We start from the raw sequence: 25,991 nt of genomic DNA on the forward strand, positions 1-25,991 counted from the left end.
CGTAAGGGCTCTTTAAGGTCACCGAAGGCCTGAGAAAAATGACTCGGAAGGAGGAAGTGATGCTCACTTCAACTAATTACCGTCATTTTATCATTTTTAGGATGACAATGAAGAGAAGGTGCTCGTGCCAGGAACCACATGCTGCTACGAATGCAAACCACGTAAGTTACCTTATTTACACAATTACTACATGTATGTGCATTGTATTTGCATTGCATTTCACGGAGAATGACAATGTCAATCGGAGACTTCATTATTTGCACCGAAATTACATTTGTGAAAGGAATGTGTATTCAAAAGTCAGTATAACTGAATCATGACAAAATATCAGCTTAATGCATTAGGCCTTCCGGCAACCTGTTTAAAAGAATTCGAGCCAGTGCTTATACGAATGCAAACTGTGTACATTGCAATGCAACAGGTATGACAATGGCAGGCCCGTAAAGAGCACGAACGTTTGCGGTATAGCATTCCACGAAGTTACTATTTATAGCTCACAAGGTCATTTGCATAAAATATTGATGACGTTTTAGTCACGTGACAGTCGGACATCGACACTTATTTCTACGCATTTGAGCTTATTTCAAAGTCAATTATCTTTGACCCTGCATTGTTTTTAGCATGAATGATACCATAGAGTCAGAGAGAGAAATATTCAGAACAATTATGTAGTATTTCCAACACTCGGACATGTGCCAGATTGAATCTAACTGCCCCAGTTAGAAAGCCTGAATCCATTACGAAACCGCATGTTTGTCCGACATTGCCTGTAATTCAGCGATGGGGAAATAGAGGGCAGCAGCTGCAGTGACGTCATTTTCGCGGAATGCTATTCCCTTGCTCGGTGATAAATGTTCCATCTGACAGTCAAAGCCAATTCGTGCACGTGTTTGTTGAAATTTATACATTACCAAATGTAGTATATATAGCATCATTTGATCTCGTATCTCTATTTTTCAGCATGGTTATGTGGGCCCGAACCGAAAGAAAAGACAGTGAATCTGCGTTCATTCATATCCGATGCAGGCTTATTGAATACCCTGCCATGCGTTATCAACGCCTCTCAGACGATTACGATAAAGGAGTGTTCAGGTACGTCATAAGAGATTCACTTTTTTTGGGCTCCCGATATCGTTTTGGCTCACTCCTAGCCTACGAGACGTAACCATGTAAAATGCTCAAGTTAGTCCACCCTTTTATTTCGAATCGTTATGTGAATATTATTAAAACTAATCTTATACTTCTTGCTTTTTGCTTTCTTTAGGAGCTTGCCAGACCCAGAAATCTGCTACACCAATATCGTGGTCATCAGCCGTTGGTGCATTTGAATCATATACGGGTGTCGTGCGGGCATGTAAATGTTGCCGACCTCAACACGCAGTCAAGAAAGTGGCCTTCCCTCTTGATTGTGTAAACAAAGCGACACATTTAATACACGTGACGGAAATAACAGGCTGCAGCTGTCAAGAGTGTGGCGGGATTCCATAACCAACCTCGCGGACATACCAACTGAAAAAATGGTGCGTATGGCTTTTTCAATTGATCATCATTTCTGTTATATCTTGTATATTAGGAATGTATTACGGGCGAGTTGGTGTTAGCCAATCGTTGTGTACATGTAGTTTTTAAGTCCTACTCCATTTTAAAAGAAATTAAAAAATATAAACTAGAAACTTGAGATTCATTTTTCAGTTTTGTAAAAACGTAATGAAATTTCAACAATCCCATTGATTGTCTTAAATGCTATAAAAACAAAATAAATGGCAAGCCTCAGCGAGTTTGCGTGCAAAGTAACTGCATCACGACAATTCTATGTACATGTACATGTATCTGCGCCAAAAGAAAATACAAGAAACACACACGAAGTATGCATTTAAAGTTGATCCGAACAGTGATTTTTGATAATATTCTCGAATAATGTTCTCCATGAAAACGAAATAAAGAGGCAATAGAATTTATGTATGACACTAAAAATTATCCGTTACGGTTTTTCACCCAACTACATTCTTCTAAAAAATGGATGCTGGACCACTTTCCTGCCGAGCGGATCTCCTTCTTTTAATATCAAGTATGGACTAACTATTCTTGCTAACAGTAAGAAGCAACTGAAATTGTCCTCTAGCACTTGGCTGGTGAAACTTCGTCTGGCCAACTACTTTGACTCATACTTTTAGTCTCTCTTACATCCTATATTCTCTCCTTCCAGGAAAAACGACCGACCAAACACGATTCCACGGACAACGCGAACGACACAGTAGTAAACCAAATAGATTAGATCCCAACTTTTCTATTCGGAAGAAATATTGCAAGAAGCATGTTTCTTCAAATTAAAAACAAGTCCATGTTTAATTAAACGCAAGTGTTATTGCTATAACATTATGACAATGTTTTATTGGAAGCAACTGTAAGGCGTTAAGCACCTGAAAAAAAACCCTGACATTACTCAACAATATAACTGTTGACCATTGTATCCGGCCTTGCATGTTATAAAATATAGTGCCGGTTTATACATAATATCACCAATTAATTCACATTGAAACCTGACACAAGGCAAGTGTTTATTCCAAGTTTAATAACCTAACAAGGTTCGTGTTGCGTTGTTAATTTGAATTTGTCAGGCGAATAAAGTTTAGTCCAACTGCATCAATACCATCGATAAAGAAATATTTCGCCTTACAGTTTGCAACACAACTCGCCGTATCATACATGCACGTTCATTGACACTGACAATTGCATTGAACGACTTGAATCCTGATGTACAATGGCTTGTAACAGACCGTCACAACCTTTCAGAAAAAGCGAATTAAAAGACTTCCGAAAACGAGGCCAAAGAAATTTGCAATTGCAAAAAAGGGCCGCTTACAACGAATGAACGGGGGTTTAAAAATGCAAACATAAGTTGAATTATTAAAAACTGTGAGTTGCTGCAGGTTTTTAAAATACGGCATACTGCCCAAGCGGTAGTGCCACTAAACCATCTACACGTATTGTTTATCCACGTGCCATGTGCATTTAACAGACTCATTAGACGAACAATTTCCAAACTGATTAGTTAATTTTTAGAACCGGTGGCCAGGAGGTCTTTCATCTAAATTCAGGTACGACATCATAATGCATGTAGCACAGAAAGGATACAGAGAGTAAGATTCCAATACAACATAGTTGCTTGACTATACACAAGCACGCTTTTAGAAAGTTATTAGTAGTCAATGAGGCGGATCTGGAATGGCGTATGATGAACCTATTTATTAAAGTAAAGGTTTACCCATTTTGTTAAGTGTGCAAGATCAGAATTTGTCCAAAATTAATCTGAAATGAAAATTATGTAATGTCGAAAGCATTTTGAAAGTTTCTGTTTGATTTTCCATGTCACAGTGGCCCTAAAACAGACTGGCCGTCTTCTTTTTGTGTTGTCACATGATTCAGTCAGTTTTCAACAAAATCTTAAAAGCATTCAAAATGCCTTGGATCCGTCTCAGAAGCATATTATATTCACTCTGTTCATTCTTATTTCCATGTCCAATACGTCTATTAAACTCAAGTAAGCAGCACACGTCGTCTTGTTCATTCTGTCACTATCACCTTCTCTCTCTCTAGCTTTCGTATGCGTTGTAGTTAGCTGTGGTCCCATACAGCCATCGACAGACAGAATTATTCGCAATGAGACAGTGCGTGCAATAGGGTTATGATATCGTGTCTCGGCCCACAAGGCATCCTGCACGAGCCATCTGACGTTGGAGTACCGGGTGTTAGTCCTATAGTGCATGGCCTCATCGGATTTAACTGAACGGGGCAAAAATTGGTCAGGAGGAAAAACAGAATCTAGAAAAATAAGTTTATTTATTTTCAATATTGATTTAATTATAATTATCATTTTACTCAATCAACAAATTCTTGCGACAGTACCAACGATAATTGTAATGAAGGAAACTTAACTCATACAATGTGCTATATACAGAAAGAGAAACAACTCGCTCTCACAACCAGCTCTTTACGAACTAGCGAGTTCAAGATAACGCCTCGCTATACCGTTACCCTTACAGAAAGTATCTTACAAGAAAACAGTGGGCCAAGTAATAATCTATCCATGATAAGGAGTATCCATCCCCGCACAATTGGCGAGTTCTTATATCCGTAATTTTTTTTCCGGACGAAACATCAATCAGTGTTGTTTTGAACTACATGTATCATTCACAGGTGGGTGAGCAAGACTTGATTTCTTTTTCCTTTCTACTCGATGCCTGAAACGGGGGTAGCCCTGCAAAGCGATACGATTTCTAAGTCGGTCGTAGAAATGTAAAGCAAAACGACACAACAACACAATATCGATTCAGACAGAGTCCTAGCTTTTCATTGTTACACACCACGTGCACGGGTATGTGAGGATAGTCAGCGATATTTGCCAGGTCGTCCCCGAGCAAGCAATCCTGGCAGGGCTACACAGTAGTCAAATCCCGCGGCTGAGTTTCCGTAGGGATTGTCACATACATATCCTTCTTCTTTCCACTCCCGTTCTTGAAGGTGTAATTATTCGTATGGCTATTCCAGGTAGGTTGGGTGTCTTTTGGAAGGAATGGGCTGCGGCTGGGCGAGTCCATGTTGCAGGACCGCCGGCTGAGGCGGAGGGAGACTCGCGGACTGGTCCTGCTGCCGCCGTCCGTGGTGATGCTTGTGGCGTAACTGTGATGCCTTGAGGGGCGCCGGTAGCCCCGCCGGCGGCAGCAGTAGCGGCAACTCATCTTCAAGTGGTTCATGACCTCTTGGTTGAAGAAGCAGAATATGAGTGCAACAAAGAAGCCCTGGAAAACAATTTCGGTACAGATGTAGTAGGAGATGTGATGTAAGGCTCCACCAACATCGAAGGTTAAAATTCCAATAAGATTCTTAACTCAGTTCCCATTTATCATTTTCACTCGGTTTACATTCGGCCGACCTCGGTTTAGGAGGCTTTACTTCATGTGAATTCGATTACTGTAGGCATACAAAGACCTTGCCTTGCTCGAGGCTGCAGGATAAGTCAGTTGGGAAGTGACGAATCGGGTTTCTTAAATGAATATACAATTCTTAGGATAATTTATCTAACATCTTGGTGTTGAAGAACATATAAGTGTTCCAGATGATTGGAATGAACGAGAATTCTGTCGAATTGTAAAAGGAAGTGAAACGAAAACTTTGCGGCCTGCATGCTGTATACTTACCTGGGAATTAGTAATGAAATAGTGAAAGGTGTCGTACTGCCGTAGGCCCGGAGATCCATTGGGAGGGCGATATATCGTCACAAACAATTGAAGACCAAATAATGGAATTAAGATGAACACTGCTTTTAGGCCTTTTCTGCAAAATAAGATTGGAAGTACATGAGTTTCACGATGCAATCTCTATGAACGTTGTCAAGCTACATGGAAGGCTGTTCTTTGGAAGACAAGCATGACAAAGAACATACTCCCATCCTTGAAATTGGCATTCACTTCGGTTTGAAAGTGCTGCTTTCTGATTTTGAGTTCTAGCCAAAATGGTGGGGCATGCCCATGGTCAACCCTTAAAGGATTTCACGGTATATACGTGTTAATAACAACAATATATTACGTATACATGTAATAAGCCAGTTACCTAAAGTTGCTCGGCTCATTTGGATGTGACTGCAGGCGTGACGTAATGACACGCAGGATGTTGCATAAAAAACACAAATTCACCTGAAACAAAAATGAGAGGAGGTCTTGAAGTTAACGCAGTTAATCAGTCCGGAATTCGACAACAGATAGAAACCATTTTTATAATAGACAGCAGTTTACACTGTATATTGCATGTACTCTGTGCCTACGAAGCCTCATTTTGAAATCAACCGTTATGGTAAGGCAACATCATGGGCTACTACTACCATAGAGCGAACAAGAGCCCGTATTGAAGCGGTTGCCTTATTGAAGCCAACTTACCCCTAAACACAACATATTCGGAACATAGTATAGCCAATTCCACTGGCGGTAGGAGAGCACCCAGCAGCTGAAAAAAATGGTCTCCAATTGAAAATAATTTTTCGCACATAATTTCGCTCATGTATATCCAACGATATCAATCATTTTGAAAGTTTCTCAGTTGTTCATACAAAACAAATTTGCACTACGAATGTGGAGGTGAATTCGTGAACACCGCACGCAAAACATGATAACTGATACCAACCATGTCAGCGCTAATGAATTTCTGCCACTTCTTGATGTACTTATCAAAGCGGTTTGTTCTAGTTGAGATACAATACATCTCCACTGTTGCAATAAACAACCTTATTTCTTACCTCTCATTTGCATATAAAACTCTTATTATGCTATAAATGATTACGGGAACTGCCGGGATACCTACAGAATGCGAAAAAAAGGACATCATGAATATACACAGAGTTCGTACTGAGGATGCTGATCGTTGCATATAATATTTGCTATGTGATAAAACCATTATCGAGTTCGTCCATTAGAAAACATCATCCTAGCATCATCATCATCATCATCATCATCATCGTCATCATCAAAAGTGGCTTCGTGACATTTCGTGGTCTGTTTTGCCTCCTTGTCTCGTCTCACAATAACTAAATAAAAGTATAGTCCATTCAAGTCTCTTCAAGACAAGTGGATGATACAACGCTTAACGTAGCAAGGTCAGCAAAAACACACGGTAGCAGTAACCAGCAATTCAGCAAAAAACAAACCATACTTCTTGAGTATATACCTCATGGCAATCAAACTTACCCCAGCCGATGAGATATAGTGGCACTAAGTTTTCCGGAGGACGAAAGGCGTCACTTAATAGTCGATGAAGATAATATCCTTCGCAAAACATCCAGAAATAATTGGTACTTGAGAAATAGATCTTTAGTGCTGAGAGGACTTGACAGCCAGCCTGGAATTTGTGAGAAGGAGATTACGCATAAATTTAAGAGGTAAAGGGACGAAAACGAAATTGCTTGGTGGCTGTTCTTGGTTATGATTGCGAAGGTTGTGACAAAATACTGGCATGCTCGAGTCGAGGTCCAGTCGTTGCTTTTATCCTTCGCAGATTGAGGTCAGGTTAATGGACAGAAAACAGGTTTTCTTACCGAATTTTGATGCATTCTTGTCTTGGTGTAGTCCTGTGTTATCAGTCTGTCGTGTTTGATCAACATCTCCCAGATCACCGCGCATATCGCACACAGGAGCAAAGAGAAGAAAAAGTTCGTGTGAACCTTTACTCTGTGTTGCCGCCGGAGTGTCCTAAATAAAGACAACACGAATCAGAATACATTCCTCCGATGATGCTGGACAACCGCCAGGAGTTGTAGAAGACCAAAAAACACTAAAATTTTATAGCAAAATCATTCATAATTAAGTAATTATTGACTCAGATTCACGTTCATCGTTCGATCCTTACATGACCCGGTTGTCTAAAGCGTTATCGTTGCCTTGATGTTAGGTTGTCTACGCTTAACCAAGGATGTTCTAACTATACAACTTCCTTGGCTTACCTGAATGAGATAACGCCTAGTTAAAGAAAACACCAAGTAAGGGACTGAACTTGTGTTCAGAACAACCGGGCCAAGGAGGGCCTCTTTGAACGAAGAGCCAAAATCCAATCAGTCGCTACCACACTTGTCGTCATCACGGTCCTGGTAAGGTTCATGCTAAGACGGTCAATCTCAGAATGACTCTATTCATCTAGGTAGTCAGGCTCCTTCTTACTAACTACTAACTACACGTAACAACCATGCGACACATAAAGCAACAGAGAGGTTTATAGAGGTAAGGTAGACACCGTAGATACATTTACAAGTTGGAAATGGATAATTGGCCAATTGGTATTCAAGTTAATCGAATTCCAAATGAAATACTATGGAACTGTTAAACAAACTCGTTTAGTTAATTTTTTGAGCAGAGAAGTTTGCAGGTGAACTGATTTGGGGGTGATCGTAGCAAAAACAACTGATGTTATTTTTCGATAAGGTCGAAATTTCGTACCCTTGGTTTCCTATTACTGTCAAATTAAGCACACGGCAGCGTCGATCACCGTTCAACAAACTGTATACGTGATGACCTTATTCAAGTTCTATAATATGTCAATTTTACATGAAGCACCATGCAGCGATGAAGACACACTAAAACTGTCTTTCCTTATCCATGCAGTATGGTACTGCAGTTTTTGAACAAATGTATGTTTTTAATTGCCACCATTTCAGTTATCAAGACATTCAGTTAGTTTATGTTTAAAGGAATTTGAGATTTATTCAGAGGTTTAGTAAAAACTTATTGGTTGCATCAACTTGTTAATATGATATTATCATTTGTCGCTATGATTACAGGCGCTGCAAGTAGAAGCTTTTCTACGCGTAACTAAATGATAGTTAAGATAAAGCTTTCGTAGATATAGATTAAGAATAGTATTTGATAGAAATGTCGAAAATCGAGCCAGGTTTAACTTATCCAGACTACCAGGGAAAGGTGGTCAAAATGAACGTGTCGTTTGGGTGTGAATTTGGCCGAACGTTTTTTTTTTCATTATCAGAACAGCAATTGGGTTTTAAAAAATTCAAGCCGAATGACAGCCAGTGATTCAAATGACTAACAGAAGGTAAGACAAGTCCAAACAAAAGTCATGAAATAACTGATGATATAAATAACATTTGATAAAGAACAGTTAGACTCGATTTTCGAATTCCTAGTGTTTACTTTCTATAGGGTCTTTTTATCGACGCATGCGTAAGTTAGGAAAGGAACTTCATTCATTTAACCTCTTTCATACAGCCGCCGATACGAATGAAAGCGTATGTTGCATGCGCTGCGAAATACAGCCATGCGATCGCCAATGTGCGAATGTGCCAATGGACAAGTATCGCACGGTCGTACCGGTTGCTGAGTGATCGAGGCCATTCAACTAAAAGCCATAACATTCCTACCTGACACCCACAAGCATAGTACGGGAGTCTGACTTCACAGCATTATTATTCACGTGACCATTACCATGACAACTTGACATTGACGAAGACCGCCGGGCGACAGGTTCTATGTCGGTGAATCTTAAGGTGCAAGGAGGGAAAAATGTTGGATAAGCAACACCATAAGACATCATGAGAGACAAGGGCTGGCAAACTTTTTTATTGTTTGATTCTCGAGCATACATGATATGTTAGCCCTTATCCTTTGCCTCGTTCCATTCCATGATATGTTAGCCCTGTATGTAATGTCTCCTGATAGGCAACATACATAAGGTGGCACAATGTAATGACGTTGGAGCCAAAAAAACCCTCACAGGTATCGTTCTCAAGCAAACTTCAAATGCAGACGATATACCGGATGTTCATGACATTAACTGTCACCACTTGACCTACTTCTTAAACTTTATTTCAAAAAGTTAGCCAATAGTAGGTAGCGCCACCGAGCGAGGGAAGAGGGAATTACTCGGGTCAAGGATATAGGTAGCGCATGTGGACAAGCTCGTGGGTTTCTAATTAACGGCGCGTTTTCGTAGTCGCTGCTACCAGTCTTGCGCATGTTAACCTCTGGATCGCTAAATGAAGATAGAATAGCCAACAGTTACCAGGCAGGAACATACACAAGACTGACAAAGCGCGCCAAATACCTACCAGTTCGGTCCGGTTCGAATTCGAGCTATGATAGATCTGTTTTGGTTTGTAAGATATTGCCCAGACAGCTTTTGTAATAATGTAAATTCATTTTTCCTATGTCTGTGGCGATGACTGAAAAGTTACTTAACGGATTACTTAAATGTAGGTTAATCTACAGATAAATAGCAGGTTTCCAGGAGAAACCGTTACGTGATTTGAGTTATGTTTTAAAATGTATCATCACTTGTTGTAGTTATTGAGGGTTGGTGTTCGTTTACTTTTGTAGGTGAGAATTGATAAGAATGTAGCTTTTTATCATTTAAAGCCCGAGTTCGAACCCATTGCATATCCAGCTTTCAACCAAGTAGTGAATGTGTGTTGAAGACATAATGTGAAAAGTGAAACTGAAATCAAGTGACATGTCGGAAGCAAAGATTAAATGTCCATTTCAGGCAGAATACAGATTGATTACAAATCTTGATTAAAAATTAATGTTCCTGCGAAATCTAGTTAATGTACAATGTGTGTAATTTTCATGACGTTAGAATAATGTCGAGGATTTGTCACGTCAACTTTACTGTAACTCCAACTTCTGTAAAAGTTGATCATAATGACAGAGATACACATGCGTCTCCAGTCTGTAGGTGACTTCTTTTAAGTCAGTAAGTAGTCCTTTTGGTGGCTTTAGTGGTAATTTTTGTTTGAATTTGTCTCTTTTCTTCCTTCTTTTGTTTGTTTGGTTTATGGAAATTGTGTCATGCCAAAAAAGATCACTTGTTATTGATTCCTACACTACTACTTGTAATTTCACATTTTTTCCCTTTATATTGGAATAAAGAACGAAACATTTCCAATGGGACATACCCACGTCCTGGTTATCTGTGATGTGAGAGATACGGATTTATTGTACTAATCTGTTGAGTACAACATCAATTAAGCAAACTAAATTACAGTGATAGATAGGCTGAAAGCTGGATATGCCGAACAGCTCAACCAGTTTTGGCAGACTCGCCAAATTTACTTACAATTGCTCGCCGTCGCTTGCAAATATCCACTGAAGTCTAAATTTTATACAAAACAGCAGATATATAACAATTCAAAGTACGCGGCAGGGTGGCGCGATGGGGGAATTGTACAACTTCCTTTGCTCCTTGAGTGACGGGGCTTTGAAGCTGAACTGTGCAAACAAGCACCCAGCGGCCAACCTAAAAACTACTGGTTGGTCAGAGGCAGCCTCGACAGAATAGCCATAAAATCGAGAAACAACACAAGTCTCAATCAAGCGTCGGCGTTAGAAGACTGTCGTTGTCGCCGTAATAGTCTTATTTCTGACGTTCTGGCAGTGGCGTTGTTCAAACAGTTCAGCTTAACGGAACACGTTATCATTATCGGTACAATACATGAAGAAAAATGGGGACACAGGTTCGAACTGACATTTCTCACTACTCATAGTGCATCTCGTACAGATTCATCGAGCCTGTGTCCAATGCAAACAGAATCCACCTACAATCATGAACGTATGATATATACATTTCGCATGAAAACATGTACAACCTCTATGCATTTATGCCAGACACAGCAAATTACCATACATGCATGACGGGAACATAACTTTTAAGAGTTTAAGGATAGGTTTTTAGAACTTAATGGTTGTTTTTTTCTTGTAGTTATAAAAACTTGATATTATCGTCGCCGTTTTGTTCCAGTTATAAGTTTAACATTGATATTGTTTAAACTTTTTTTTTTTTTTTCTTATAATTTCATTTAATGATCATATGAGACTTCGTTCGAGTTAATACATCTATAGTGTAAACATTACAACTCAATAATTTACCCTTGTCTTCTATCACATGTTGTTACATCAGTGTTAAATAAGCTCAATGGTGATATTCAGTTCACAGAAAAATTGCACTGGACGGAAAATGCATGTAACCAATAACTTTTTGTTCAACTGATGAATGTTCTGTATAAAATATTAAAAAATGAATTTCAGCGCCATTTTTTCGTGACATGGACTGTAGTTAGTTGGATTTTTACTCTCAACATTATCGGATTATTAATTTGACCTTGACATCAACTTTTCACAAATATGCATGACAACAAACCCATAAATCATGCTTAAAACCTCAGTCATTCAGACCAAAATGGATCGGACAGGAAGAGTATGACTTTAGAGGTCTTCTTCGTCCTTGTGGGCCTTGGAATCGAGTGGAAGGAGCTACTATTCCACTGCCTAGCTGAAAACAAATCACATGTAACAAAGTAACCAATCGTATTGGAGAGCTTTGGTGACGTCATTATGTAGGTTGCTGTGTTTTTAATATCTGATTCGCTTGAAGTATGGGAAACACGAGAGGTCAACTCGATGGCGACTATCAAGACATAAAATCACCGGTGGGCCGGTGCACCGGACGTAAGTGACAGACGGCGAATGAACGTTAAATAACTAATACATGTACGTCCGCATGATGTGAAACGTAATCCTTTTTTTGTTGGGGGGAGGGAGATTCTTAGGGATGCTGTGCAAAAGTGGATGACACCGAGAGTTAAACGATCAATAAAAAAGAAGAGAACAACAATACGTTCGCAGTTTTAATGAAAATATTTAGGGTCATGATCAAGAATCTATATAACAATAGCATCCACTCATATTCGTGGTTTCGTTTGTGTAGAGTATTTAGTTCTTATTTAAATGAAAGATACAGTCTGAAAAATGAGACAGAATAAATTAATCAAGTTGTAAATCGAAAATGATAGAATAACGTAAAATAAGAAAACGGTATTAGTATACATGTACTTTGTACACCTTTCGTGATAAAGAAGCGAGCATGCCATAGTGCAAGAGTGATGCGACAGTAGAATGATGGTGTTGCTGTGATACTGTTGGTTGGTACAAAGATAGATCGATTGCCAGGAGTGAGAAACTACACTGAAATTGGTAACTTATTCCCCGTGCCTGCGCAATTATTTGTATTACGTATTCCCGACTAGCAGCCGGTTACATCTATGTTGGAGGTAAACACACATGAACGTCTAAATCTGTCTGGACTATTCCTAGCACAAGCCTCACATTGAAAAAGTTTGATAAGTATAACAGTGAGAATTGGGAATTAAGAATGGGAATGATATGTAGCCAACTTTAACCAGATAATAAACCACAAATAATCGCAACCCTGCCGCCCCAATAATTTGCGGATGTACAAGTCCGGCTTCACTACGAAGATACCTTAAAGTTCGCATGCTTGTTATTAAATTTTAGCGGTAAATTTCTATAACATCTAACTGGCATTGCCGATAGCTCTACGTCAATGCAGCAAGGTGCAAAACGACAAAACAATAACAGTCTAGTTTCCCATCGTATATTTCTGATGGAAAAGCACGGTTCAAATAATTTCGTTCGCCGACGTACACTCTGAGAAATGAAAGTTTGTGAGCTTTTGAAAGACTATGCAGCTGCAAAAGTCTTTTGCGGTAGAACGAAGGCCCGCTAATGGTTATGAGAGTCGAAAAAAAACACATTTGTAATGCTTTCGCTGAAAAAACTTTCGGGCTGAATGGCCGAGAAACCATTGAACGTTTTTCAAAGTCTAAAAACCGTTATCAAAAGTGCATCGAGCTATGTTTCGCACTTAAGGATTTGGTGCTGGGATTTTGTGTCCTTCAATTGGTATTCGTCGTCTCATTCGGGAACAATCAGAAAACTAAAAAGTTTGGGACGAGGTTGTTACCTGTAAGATATGAATATGATGATAGCAGGAACCAGTAGCATTATGCTCAGGATGTTGGTGCCGAGGTTGACATACACCCCCACCAGGTAAGCCTGAAATATTAATAGAATTGTCAAATACCTAGATACGGGTAATGAAAAGATTGACAAGCAAACACGTGATAATTGAAAAAACAAAGTTGAGAAACAAAGAAACAAAGTTGTATCGTCTGGCGTTAAAACTCTCACAAAGATTTTTTTAGCGTCATCGTTTAATAAGTGTATCTTACTAGAAAGTGTCAATTGCTTTTTAGTATTCCTTATGGACGAATACTTATTCTTATGTTACATTAATCGCCTCACAATGCGATCAGTAAGATCCGCATATTGGTCTTGTTATGGAGCTTACCGGTCCCGATGCCCTACCCAGAAACCGATGATATAGCATGGCATACTTGCGGAATACGTACATCGTAAGCCAGACATGTTTTGAAGTTGGTCCACTCCCGACCATTCTTTTTCAACCACGTTCCATTCGGGGTGCAGGTCTTCACGGCTTGAGCTATAAAGGGAAATGTCAAGTAAATATAAGAAGCCATCGACAATCCTTGTAAGATGTTTACTTAAGATTATCATGTTCAGTTTATTGTACATGTACATGATATGCATGTACAATTTTTACAATATGCTTGACGACCATAATCTTATAAGAATCTTGAAATATTGTACGTGTAAAATAATGTTGTAAAACATGTTGTACATATACATATAAACGAAACTTAATAAGATCTGAAAGAACCAATTGGTTCCAACAAGATCTTTGAGAAGGCCGAATCTTACAAGAACCTTGTTGCATGTATGAGAACTCTAACTCGGAATCTTATAAGATCCCTATCTGGATTTTCACTTGGCTTGCTTCTTCATCCAATGGAACTCACCTGAACCTATTAGCCTTTCTACTCCTTCGAGAACGTAATCTGGGCAGTATTGGAATTCCGTCCCCGGGGGCATCTCATCCCAACACAGCCATCCATCCCATGTACTGCGACAAGCTGTACCAATAGTCCCTGAGGGTGAGGCTTGCTGGTGGTGACAACATTCCTGACCTACACGTAGAGGGGCGCAATATAGTGATGAACAGGTAGGTGTACGAGACATCTTGTTGCTACCATGAAATAATGTTACGGCGATAAATATCTCAAAGACTGACGAATTTCCTTTCAATAGCTATCAAAGCCACCTGCAGGACACTTATAACTTATATATGTAAACAAAAGAACAATCGGAAAACGGCCGACGACGCGGTAATCGAATCTTTGCATAACATGATGTGTTAAATTTTCGCGTTTTGGATTGATGATACATTATTCGCACACGTTTCGATCAAATCTTATTCTGACGGCAATCAGCCCATCCAGCAAATACAGTTTGGCGATATCGTCGCTGCTACTCTATGTTAGGATGTACCAAAATACGGCGGCCCGATTGGGTTTCTTGACTGATTACTGATTAGAATGCCTGTCATTTTCGACTCACCTGCTTGGCAGCACTGTCGCCAACGCTGGCAATCATTGGTACTGAGAGTATCACAGAGCGCCGTGATCGTGGAGCTGTTAGTGATATCCGGGTAGTGTAGCTCATAACCAAGGTATTCCACTCGGTCGTTTGTCACCTTATGCTTGGTGCGATTCAGCAAGTGACCGAATGGCCCAGTCCTTACGACGTCATTACGATTCCGGAACAGATACGTGAAACACGTGGCGCACGATCTTAATTTGAAGATTTCTTCCGTGAAGGTGCCATCTCGGTCACTGCACGAGAAGCTATTGATTCGCTGTGCTGATAATGTATCCTGTAAAACAATTTTAGGGAGAAAACAATGCATCAGGAAAACTTCTTAAGACTTCCCAAAGGACAGGTGTTAAAATTAATTGATGATGTCTTAGAGGCTTTGGACTGGGGTGGAGCACGGAGAACAGGTTCTTCCCTACGGTTTAATATGGACGCCTAATCGACCGAATACCTGTAACCTAAACAAAGCAATCCCATCTTTGCGAACATCGACGCGATCACTCTTTCCACAGTGTACTGCGGGCTCTATATTACCTCATCAAAGCCGTTGACATCATTTAAGCCATCTGGAGCCACTTAGAGGGGCGCTAATATCGTAAGCGAGAAGCTTCCCTGAATGATATCATGATTTAAAGCACATTTCTCGGAGTCCATCGCATGCAATCTCATCTGTACGATTTATTGCCTTCAATTCGGTGATAACTTTGGCAACGAGATCCTTGGTCGTAGAAACCGATCAAGATGTCTAACGGACAAAGGAGGTCCACCGTATCTTCTTAGAGCGAGTTTGACAATGCATGGTCTTAAGTAATTTTACACCGCAGCTATACACTCAATGCACAGTAAGCTGTTGTCTTTTCTTCTATGTATGGTGATGAAAGAGGGGTGTATATTTGATGTGTGTTTACCTAGAAAGGGGCCATTCCTCACACTGAGTATGCACATCAGCGAACGCAATTTAGAAAGTACACTTACTTGGAAAAGACATTTTGTAAACCAACCCCTCATTACGAAACACTTATCAATAGCTAATACACTTATGGAAGAGGGACCAAAGAGGACAAAATGAAGAAGTGGGAGGGGGCCAGGCCTGATGTGGGTGGATGTGAGGTGATATTATGTGTGTTTTCGCTGTCAGGCAATCTTCGCGATACCGTATCCGACCCATGCCCATAATAAGACCACTCACCTTCGGAAGCATGATCAAACTCAGGGCCACTGTGTACGCCCAGTATGCCGACGCCGTCCCCATCTTTGCCTGTTAGATGCAACTGATCTGACGATTCAGCATGTCAAAATCCCAAGAGGACCTTGAAAAATAAAACGTTTGCTAATTTCATTATCAAAGAAATCTAGTGTCTTAACGTCAGCTTGGATCCTCCGCGGGTGCTCCAACACGAGAGAGAGGACGACTAAGTGTGCAGCCATCCTGATCTACATTAATGAATGAAGAAGATTGGATGAATTTACCCATCATCAGCTCTCTTTTATCACAAGTAAGCACAGTGACTTTCCGATTTTAATCAGTGTCGTGCATTCTATGCATCTCCAACAGGCTAAAGCCACTTAACCAAGGGGAAACAATTTGAATTTCAACAGGCATATTTCTTTTGAGATATTAATGAGATACCAGTTTCCTGTGAATTTGACCCTGAATAGCACCTAGCCTTTCTTAGACCAAGGAATTGTTTAACCAGCCAACAGATGTACAACTGCCTTGATGAATTATCGACAAATTTAATTCTCATAGTGTTTACCGTTCCCTCCGGCGTGTGTTTGCCCTTTTAAGTGTGTTCCGGAGGCTAGACGAAACGTTGTGCACTTCAAGGAGTATTTGTATGCCATGAGAAGGATCTTTCGAACTGCCACACCGACCCTCAAAGGGGGGATACAGGCAGGAACTAAGTTATGAAATGGGTAGTCTTCATGTGACTCATGTACACTGTTGGGGACTGGATCGAGTTTTTACAACAATGTATTCCTGGTGCAACCGTGAACTATTTCGACGTAGAGTCGAATGCTCTCGGCTGATAAGCCGAACCATTTTATTGCGATAATGTCAGCCGTAATTGAGAAATTGCAGCGCTAGATGCTAATGGGTCATTTGGCATCATTATACATAATATGTCTTTAATTTTAATAGTATAGTGTGGTTGATGATTCCTGGGAGTAAAAGGTTTGCCCGATTTCCGTGTTCATCACTAACTCATACTCTCATGCAAGCATAATGGAGCGTTTTGCAGAATTTAATGTAAAAGTTGTCGTCAAGTTTATGACTTAATGTTCCTGCTGCTAGCAAAACAATTACGTCAGCTTCTAAACTACTCATCAGCCTCGGGCTAGAGTCTTTTGAGAATGGAATTCATGACGTTCCGGTTATGAGCCCGGCGGCCAACCACCACGCCACTCCCTTATACATTGTGCAGAGTTGGGTTTCTTTTGAACTACTCTCGTTCGAGACGAGTATACATACGATACCACATTTGATTTTATTAACAATTTGCTTTCACTCTCACTGACTTAATTATTTGTCATGAGGGTGTATCAGAATTGCAAAATAGCAATACGTAGTAATATAAGATACTCTAAACAATCACCAAGGGTCCCATCGAACCTGTGAATACAATGCAGGACCCCACACGTACGGAGACACAATCGGTCCGACTAAAAATTTAATATGATTCGCCCGTCGGGGATTCGTTCACGAATAACATGATAATCACAGCTGAGGCAATCCATATTGTATCAAATCGTGTTTCGCAATGAATATTTTCGCTCGCGAGACATCAAAATGAAGGTAAACTGATACGCGTTAGCATGGTTAATGGTGCGAATATTCTTAATGTCGGCGTCAATTCGATATACGTGAGAAAATTACGAAATGGCAGGTTTCAAAATGAAATATTGACAAGAAAGAAATGCACTGACTTTAATAAAGAGAAGAAGAAGAGAGCAGCGTCTAACCGTCACTTATGTAGTATCGTAGTTTGGACAGCTTGTAAGTTGATTACTCTGTTCGCTTGACAAGCAATCGGCTAGCATTCTGATCTATTTCCTCCGCAGCCTTCGCACATACTACACCTACACGCTTATTAAAACATTCAATGTTTACACTTTATCGGCTTTCTATAAGATAGTTTTTGGCGTGAAAATACCGTGCCTCCATCATCCAATTTCTTAAAAAATTAAGACCGCCCCATCTTTTATAAAACTGTTGAACAGTTTTCGATGAGATTGTGTTAATTGATTGAAAAAACACACTTGATTAAAATCCGTTTTCTTCGTCATTCATCGCCATTAAGGGAATGATATTCTTAATGTACGAGTCTAATGATACAGAGGAAATTCGTTGGTTTAGAAAGGTGATCATCATAAAGTTAGTGCAACTTACATTGAGTTCCAGATTTCTGTTATGCCTCTGAGATTTCGTGATCAATTGAATCGTCTCTGAATGAAATACAGTCCACTCGAATCTGATTTCCAAAATCATAATCCGGGACCTCTCACAGTATGAAACTTAACGGACTTTCAGCCGAAGAAAATTTATTGATTTCCATAGGTTTGTGTGTTGTTCCTCGTTTGACGAAAGTTCGCTAAAAGCACAGGAGCCGAACACCGTCTACGGTTTCACTGTGTTACGCTGCACTGCTCACAGAAATTACAAAGATGGGGCGTCACTGGTAAGACCTATCATTTGATTCATGACAAATAAAATGATATACACTATCCATACTATTTTCGGTCTTATTAATAATCCATGCAAGTCGTGAGTGATAACTTATGGGTCAATTCCAGATGACCATGCACATGGCACTGGCTTCAGAGTGAACATTTGGTAAGCGTACATTGTAGCCTATATCATATATCAATAGTTAAAGCGGTCGTTTTCTGTCATGCTAATATTCTTCAGCAATCTATGTATTCTGTGAACTGATACACCTGCCTTTGTCTTTCAATGAGCATAGGTCTAGGTGAGAATATGACCCATATGGAAGTGAAAACTTTACTCATTAGCCTTGTGATATGAAATGTGGCTTGGAAGTAATGACGCCCTTAAAAGGTCGGTTGGTCTTTTAGAAGTGTTCCGTATTATTTCGTCTATGAATATTCCAGGAAAACACCTGATATAACGCGCGTAGTTTAGAGTTACGCTGTCTATCAAATCTCGCTATAGACATAATGAATATCATGGTCGAGGATCACTCAACCTGCATGCTTGATAGTGAGATGTTTATACCTAGCAAGTATTTACTTGAAGAGTAAAATGACACGCGGAGCGATAGCAAACAACGAAGAGGAAATTCTAGCCGGCCTTCAAACATATTCAACAGGTCATAATTTGGTTATCGGTGCTTTTCAAACATGCCATGAGTTGTTCTTGAGATGTTTGTAAGATGAATAGATGATAGCTCCCTTAGCTGGCGGCCAATGTAAACCACCAAATTTCCCTGTGTGTTTTCTTTTCGCGGATTCGACAAATAATTCAGATTCCCGCAAACAAAATCGCTAAACTTCTGCGAATTTTGCGAATAACATCGATCGATTGATTGGGTTCATATTGGAACTCGAACTGTATATATGTTTATTTACGCGTGCTTACGTACATATTGAGTTATGTTAGCTGCGGTCGAAGCTTAATGAATATCGGTATCTTATGCAAAGTGGACGATCGATGTCCGATATAGTACCCCCAGGGAAGTATCGGTCTCGAGACGTGTGGCCAGCCGCCCTCTTTGCGGTGTTTCAAAGAGGACGCCCATACAATGTAATTAAATAGCCATTTATACGATGAGCAAGTAAACTTTGCAGTCAATAAAGCCCACAAATATAGATTGAGGTTTTGCTTATATTCTTAGACCAATTATACAAGATAGTCCGAACATTCACCAGGTGCGATTCCCTGCCCATGTTCCATTAACAGAGCAAAGTAATATAGAAATAAAAATCGGCCAGGTTTGTCATCGCACTATTTGCCCTCGGAATGGCTCTCTAGACATCTGTGATCTTGTGGCACCGGGTCTAGCTCTATACTATTTGGTGACAAGGGCGGAATCGGCCCAGTTGTACAGCCATGAATTACCATCAATCAAAACGTTTGACAAATCTGACTAACTAAATACTGATTGCGTCTGCAGCACGCGTGCGCGAAATGAATACGCATTCCCCGCCTAATCTCGACTATACATGCGAACCATTGATGCGGTTTCCCCCGCCCACTGCCATTCATTCCGCCAGTCGATTCACGCCACACGAGCAGTGATTTCCCCATAGGATCACCGCATTCTCTCTCGTCATTCATCACCTCACTTTTACTCCTCGTACATGTTGCATCTTTCCCCGAGAATCAACTCTACCTATCAGCCAGTCGCCTAAATACTAATCTCTCCTTTCGAATCGACTGCTGTGTAATTGTTCACTTTGAATAATCCTTTGATTTACACCTGCCTTGGTTACTTAACAATTCTGATTGCATCTCATGCGAAGTTGAGCCAGCAAATATGTGTTTCGTGAACGCCATGTAAACTCGTCCAATTATTTTTTTCTAAAGTGAAGTATGAAAGAGCCGTTGATAGAATGTCTGACGAACACGTGATTTGGGGACTTAAGACATGAGATTTAAAAAGTGAAAAGAAGCAATTGCACTAGTGGATATCGACCAACCTGATGTACACATTTTTTTAAATATCAATATCAGTCCAAGAAAGTACCATTCCAATCACCTGTCGCAAATTGCCCGAAGGAAATGTGATGGCTAACGCCCACAGTCAACGTTACCTGTATCCGTGAGAGGTCCGTGTCCGCAGAGACCACCGGACTAAGCCAGTGATAAACATTTCAGGCACGTGTTCAGTGTTTCATGGCCAATATGACTCTTATCAAGACGTAGCCTAATCTCTCATGTATAGTTAGAAAGACAATTTATATACCCGTGTTACTCGTTGGAGAGGAAAAGTGCATGTGAGGAGAATGCAATGAGGCAAAGGGAGGTCGTCCGTACCGGACGGAGAGTAAGGGCGCGTCACTACCAAAAGTCGAAGCGTGCTCACCAACATGTACCTGACGATATAAACAAGTGATGACCTCGCCTCTAGATGAATGTTACGCAACACCATACTCCATCGCATCCCTAAAGAATTCCGCCAAAGGACACTTGGACATATGGATACGGATCGCGACTGATATGTTACGATTGCGAATATGCATCAATAATCTCAAAGAATTAGTAGTTCGGAAGTGGACCGTTGTCTGCCGTCGTTCAGAAACAGCGAGTCAGAGTCATCGCCCGACCGGATGGATGGTCACTCAGCCAGCTCGGCTTCGTCATGCATAGTATTATGGGTATGCACTACATTTTGTTATTCGCTCTCTGTCAGTCACGAAGACTGTATCATCAACTTTAGCAAGCGCTTGGCCGATCACAAGAATTGCACGACTCCACACATCGTATGTCACTCTGGCGTAGGCTGCCTCGGAGGACGTGACGGGTACATATTTTTTCAATTAATAGTAGACGTGCTGTTCTTTAAACTGTGAAAAATAGTCTTTTCTTACGCGCCGCTTTTCCCCTCCTCAAAGCCAATCTCCCAGAAGAATATTAATTTGAAATTTTACGAATATCATGTTGGTATAGTGCGTGACGGACAAAGAGGGAAACATAATACAAAAGAGCTTGTCTTTTTCAAAATCATACTCTTCAAAGTAAATTTGAGATGTTATAATAATTGGAAAATACACACACGCTGCGTATGATATTTATGCTGAGATTTTGAAGGAGCTCAGCCGCAAAGAAATGTGCTGAACGTATTATTTGCTTCCAATGCAGAAAAAAAGCATCATGTTTCAGTTCATTTTGGACTTAGACTTAACCTAAGACTTATAACCTGTGTCTGTTGTGGTAATCAAAAAGATGCACATTCTTTTGAAATAGTGCGACGACATTGCTCGTACTTTAAGATTCATTCCCCACTCGAAAGTGTGTTCATCGCCTCCGATCACCACAGCGAGACTAACAGAATGTCCTTTCAACTTGACATGCTGCAAAGTGACATCTATCAAGATGCTACAGGCAACGTCGGGGCGCTGTGAACCTTGTAAGGTCAACTGCAATTGAAAATGTCGGTTTGACGACTGTTAAGTGACAGTTCTCTATTAGGTCAATTACTGCAACCGAGCAGTCCCGTTTCAAAGACGCACGGTCGAATTAGGGACTTCAGATATGGGTACTCGTTTGTAGGGATGCCTGAGGTGTTGTTTTTCGTTTGCTTGTCATATCGTCTTCTCAGGGACATTCGTTCCGTGACATGAACTTGCTAACATAAACAAACTGTCCATGAATGGGTTCTTAAGAGCTTGAACATTCAGAATTGGTTATTTAGAAACAGGCAAAAACATAAACGTTAACGTTATGCATGTCTGTCCAAGGGCAAATTACATTTCTAAACTGCGGTAAATTCCCAGATAGTGTTGCACCCTAGTTTTTAAAATCATGCAGAATGCTGCTTAAATCTTAGAAAAATGTTCAAACAAACTTCATAAATACAATAGAGTAATCACATAGTAGCGATTTGATGATGATCTCTTAAACTAACGAAATGGTACTCACTCGTATAAGAGAGACAATAACCATTTGGATCGAAATTAACTATGCCAATTTACAAATTCATTCGCTTTTAAAACAATTTGTGGAAGAGCTAACCCGTGTGCTCGCATTCAGCAATTTATAATTCTCAAGGTGATGCATTGCTTTCCGAAAACTTCAATCAACAATTCTCCGTGCAAAGGATTACGCACTATTACGAAGACAAAATTAGTTTAAACGATATTAAACAATTGTTGCCATCGTTATCTCGTTTAGTAAGCATTTCGTTAAATCAATGAGGCTGCCTGTTGTTGACAGATTCGTTTGTTTTTATTGTGTTATAATTTAAACCAACGAAGCCACTTATGGCAGATCACGGCGAAAAATTGGCAGGTTTCTCGTCATTCGTTTCAAGCGAAAATAGACCGGCATCGGACTAACGAAGAGCTACATGTACGAACGACAAAGTACGAAGTAAAAACGTACTTTATTGACGAGAGCTTTTGAAAAGATCCTTTATTCCTTACGCTACTATTGAAAAGTGTCGCATTCTGTTTCTTACTGTTTACTCTTGAGATGACGAATGCTATCATTGATGTTCCACGATTGATTTTCATTGGAGAAAAAAGCAAGTACTTTATTGACCGATGACTACAAAATAGAGAAATTTGAAAACGACAAAATGATTTCATCGAGCATGGAACTATGTGACAAGGACTGTATTTGTGTTTGTCAATATCAATCTCGTTTAGTTATATCAATTGAACTATTGGGAATTCTTGTCCTTGTAAACGACATAAAGGAGAATTGTTGTCTCTCAGCTCTGTCTAATAGCCTGTTCGACAATCCTCTGGGCAACAAGAGTACGTGTATTTGCCCATACCGGTAGAAGCCTACATCCAATACCCCGAAAGCTGTTTCGTGGAGTTCGATTTTATCAAAATTTGCCCTGATCACCCTCTGATACATGTAAGACTGTATGCAATGGGAAATGAGGTCAGGTGCGAGGCGGCTTTGTTTAACGACAATAGACCGTGATACATGTAAGACCGTAGGCAATGAGAATTGAGGTGAGGTGCGAGGCGGCTTTGTTTAACGACAATAGACCGTGATACATGTAAGACCTTAGGTAATGGGAATTGAGGTGAGGTGCGAGGCGGCTTTGTTTAACGACAATAGACCGTGATACATGTAAGAACGTAGGCAATGGGAATTGAGGTCAGGTGCGAGGCGGCTTTGTTTAACGACAATAGACCGTGTATTGCAATAGGCCTGAATTATCTAACAGCGAGGTAGGGGCAAATTAAATAACGTAACGAATGTTGCATGAAACCTGACACGACATGCCATTATTATCTGGGCTCTTTACCGAGACGTTTTAAACCAGTTTGATTACTGTATGACAACAATACCTATTAAACGAAGTCGACCTCCATTGGTCCATTTCACATGCAGATTCAAATATACTCATGGGCCGAAGAGGGAGCGATTAAACTTAATGGACAGTTGCAATGTCCAGTAAAGCGCTAGTTTACCTCGTTCGTTTCTAATGTGAAGATGTAAGCCATGATTTAGTTCTAAAAGGGCGGTGTATGATAGCTAAATGACTGTCATATCACTTGTGATACGAACATTAGAGACTTTGTTTTCGTAATTATAACAAGTTTAGAAGTCGTTAAGGCGCGAACGATTGATATTACATTTATGACCCTATCATGACACAGAAAGTTTTACCTTAACTTTCAAATGTTTGGAAACCCCTAAACCCTCATAAGCCGAGTTTTCCCTGCTAAATAAGCTTCCTTTCCTCCAAGGTGGATCTACCATGACTTGTCCTTGATACACTTAATCACTGCTAATAAAAGATGGGGACAGATATCTTGAACCACGCCAAATTGAAGACCTTGCCATTCCTTATAATTTATGCTTGGGCAATCCTGTAAAGTTCCACTCATGCATGCCTAGGGCAAATGTTTTTATTACCACTATAAGATTGCTACTACGGAGGAAACATTAGGCAATCTATAAGTGGCTCAAGCTTCCATATTCATGATATCGAAATACAATAATACCACAGCACTTAAAGGCTAATTATTTCAGGCAACCATAGCATAAGCAATGTCCTAAGGCACACATCTTTTTCCAGTATCAATTAGAACCTTTTATACCCATCAACCATCGATCTATTATTACTTTTTTCGACCTCTTTTTGTTGTGCCCTATGCTCTATGAATAAAGACAACCATCGGTATCAATCATTTATGTCATGGCACTGCTTGAAATTACGGTATTGTGAGCTTTTCAAAAAACTTCGTTTTGCTGGTAAACCTCATAGGGGTGAACATTTTTTTGGGCAGAAAAGAGGTTATTCAAAGTCTTTTTTTTGCTAGTGTAACAAGTGCTTGAGGCGACTTCTCTCTATTTACAATCAAGCAAGACGTGTTGACTTTACTGAGCACTAATGAAAATAAATGAAAACGTTTAACCGATACTGATGTTTATATCAGACAGGCGATATGATCAGACGAACATCAATACAAACTGATCGATTCAAGACTGACACGAAGAAGATCTCAATATGAGGTGTCTGTAAGCCTCAAAATCATGGACGATGAATGCTGAGATGGAAAATTCATCAATGCGTTACATTCACTGCACGTCTTATATCTCCACCATCAAAGTCATTGGACGCCACGACAGCCTGCTGACTGATGCTAAGAAGAGGACGCTTAGCTGGTTCGGCCACGTAGCAAGAACCAATGGAGACCTTGCTAACATCATATACTGCAGGGCACCGTAGAAGGCAGCCGAAGACCCGGTCGACCGTGGTGGATTTGGATGGACGATGTGAAGGAATGGATGGGTATAGGGACCGGATATCTGATTCGCCAGGCGGAGAATAGATAACTATGTCGCCACGAGTCGTCAAAAGGAAGCGACACGCACCGCTCGAAATAGCGAGTAAGGTGAAATTGGAACAGCGATTTTACCATACAGAACGAAAATATTCTTTTCTTCTCTCAACAGTTCATTTCGATTCGTTTCATTCCGTGTTTCATCAGCAACCCCAATACCCTAACTACATCGGACCACTGATACGTGCTGTAAGAAATGATCATTCATCACAATCATCGAAAATGGACGGACAAAACCATTTGGGCCCGGATACCATAAGTCAATTGATCACGTAGTAGTTATGACAAACGACAACGATTTACTCTTACATACAAGAGAATTAAGCGTTTTGGAGATGACAATGGGCTTGCAAGGCGACTCTTTATTTCTGTTGTCGTCCAAGTTTCGTTATATTGTGTAATGTATAATGGACTCAAGGTTCGATTACCTTCGAAAGGAAGACGAAACCTGGATATTCGTTTATGGGCTCTGTTCAATGATCCATCTCTGGCCTAAACTAGAGCCCATCTCCTTTGAATAAAGTATATCTTGGTTCACATGGTAGCATTACATAACAGAGCCTGACACCGGATGACACAGTATGTTCCACTTGGCTGCTACCAGACAGCGAACCTTATACAATACGTTGATATGTC

The 25,991-nt window shown here is 40.2% G+C and overlaps 2 protein-coding genes across 12 annotated transcripts in view; one reads left to right on the forward strand and one right to left on the reverse strand.

Annotated features, from left to right (window-relative positions):
• Positions 1-3,551, forward strand: part of LOC135500835 (mucin-17-like) — a 104,529-nt gene extending 100,978 nt beyond the window's left edge. For all 7 annotated transcript variants that reach the window (XM_064792493.1, XM_064792498.1, XM_064792496.1 and 4 more), the window contains 4 exons: positions 101-161; positions 961-1,092; positions 1,265-1,520; positions 2,207-3,551. In XM_064792493.1, the coding sequence (XP_064648563.1) occupies positions 101-161; positions 961-1,092; positions 1,265-1,488 (417 nt within the window). In that variant the 3' untranslated portion in view covers positions 1,489-1,520; positions 2,207-3,551. The remainder of the gene's footprint in view (positions 1-100; positions 162-960; positions 1,093-1,264; positions 1,521-2,206) is intronic.
• A 272-nt stretch (positions 3,552-3,823) lies between these two features.
• The window catches only part of LOC135500625 (calcitonin gene-related peptide type 1 receptor-like), a 52,549-nt gene continuing 30,381 nt past the window's right edge, over positions 3,824-25,991 (reverse strand). The window contains exons 1-14 of one of the 5 annotated variants that reach the window (XM_064792174.1): positions 18,253-18,707; positions 16,051-16,171; positions 14,826-15,141; positions 14,228-14,395; positions 13,760-13,851; positions 13,312-13,403; positions 8,915-9,034; positions 7,085-7,238; positions 6,738-6,888; positions 6,290-6,350; positions 5,934-6,000; positions 5,611-5,693; positions 5,199-5,334; positions 3,824-4,799 (exon numbers count right to left, since the gene is read on the reverse strand). In XM_064792174.1, coding sequence (XP_064648244.1) covers positions 4,437-4,799; positions 5,199-5,334; positions 5,611-5,693; positions 5,934-6,000; positions 6,290-6,350; positions 6,738-6,888; positions 7,085-7,238; positions 8,915-9,034; positions 13,312-13,403; positions 13,760-13,851; positions 14,228-14,395; positions 14,826-15,141; positions 16,051-16,113 — 1,866 coding nt within the window. In that variant the 5' untranslated portion in view covers positions 16,114-16,171; positions 18,253-18,707 and the 3' untranslated portion in view covers positions 3,824-4,436. Of the gene's footprint in view, positions 4,800-5,198; positions 5,335-5,610; positions 5,694-5,933; positions 6,001-6,289; positions 6,351-6,737; positions 6,889-7,084; positions 7,239-8,914; positions 9,035-10,608; positions 10,645-11,723; positions 11,817-13,311; positions 13,404-13,759; positions 13,852-14,227; positions 14,396-14,825; positions 15,142-16,050; positions 16,172-18,252; positions 18,708-25,991 lie in introns of those variants that run through there. The other 4 variants (XM_064792173.1, XM_064792175.1, XM_064792176.1 and 1 more) reach the window with 4 other exon arrangements.

This window comes from Lineus longissimus, chromosome 16, assembly GCF_910592395.1.
Source record: "Lineus longissimus chromosome 16, tnLinLong1.2, whole genome shotgun sequence".
Lineage (NCBI taxonomy): Eukaryota > Metazoa > Nemertea > Pilidiophora > Heteronemertea > Lineidae > Lineus > Lineus longissimus.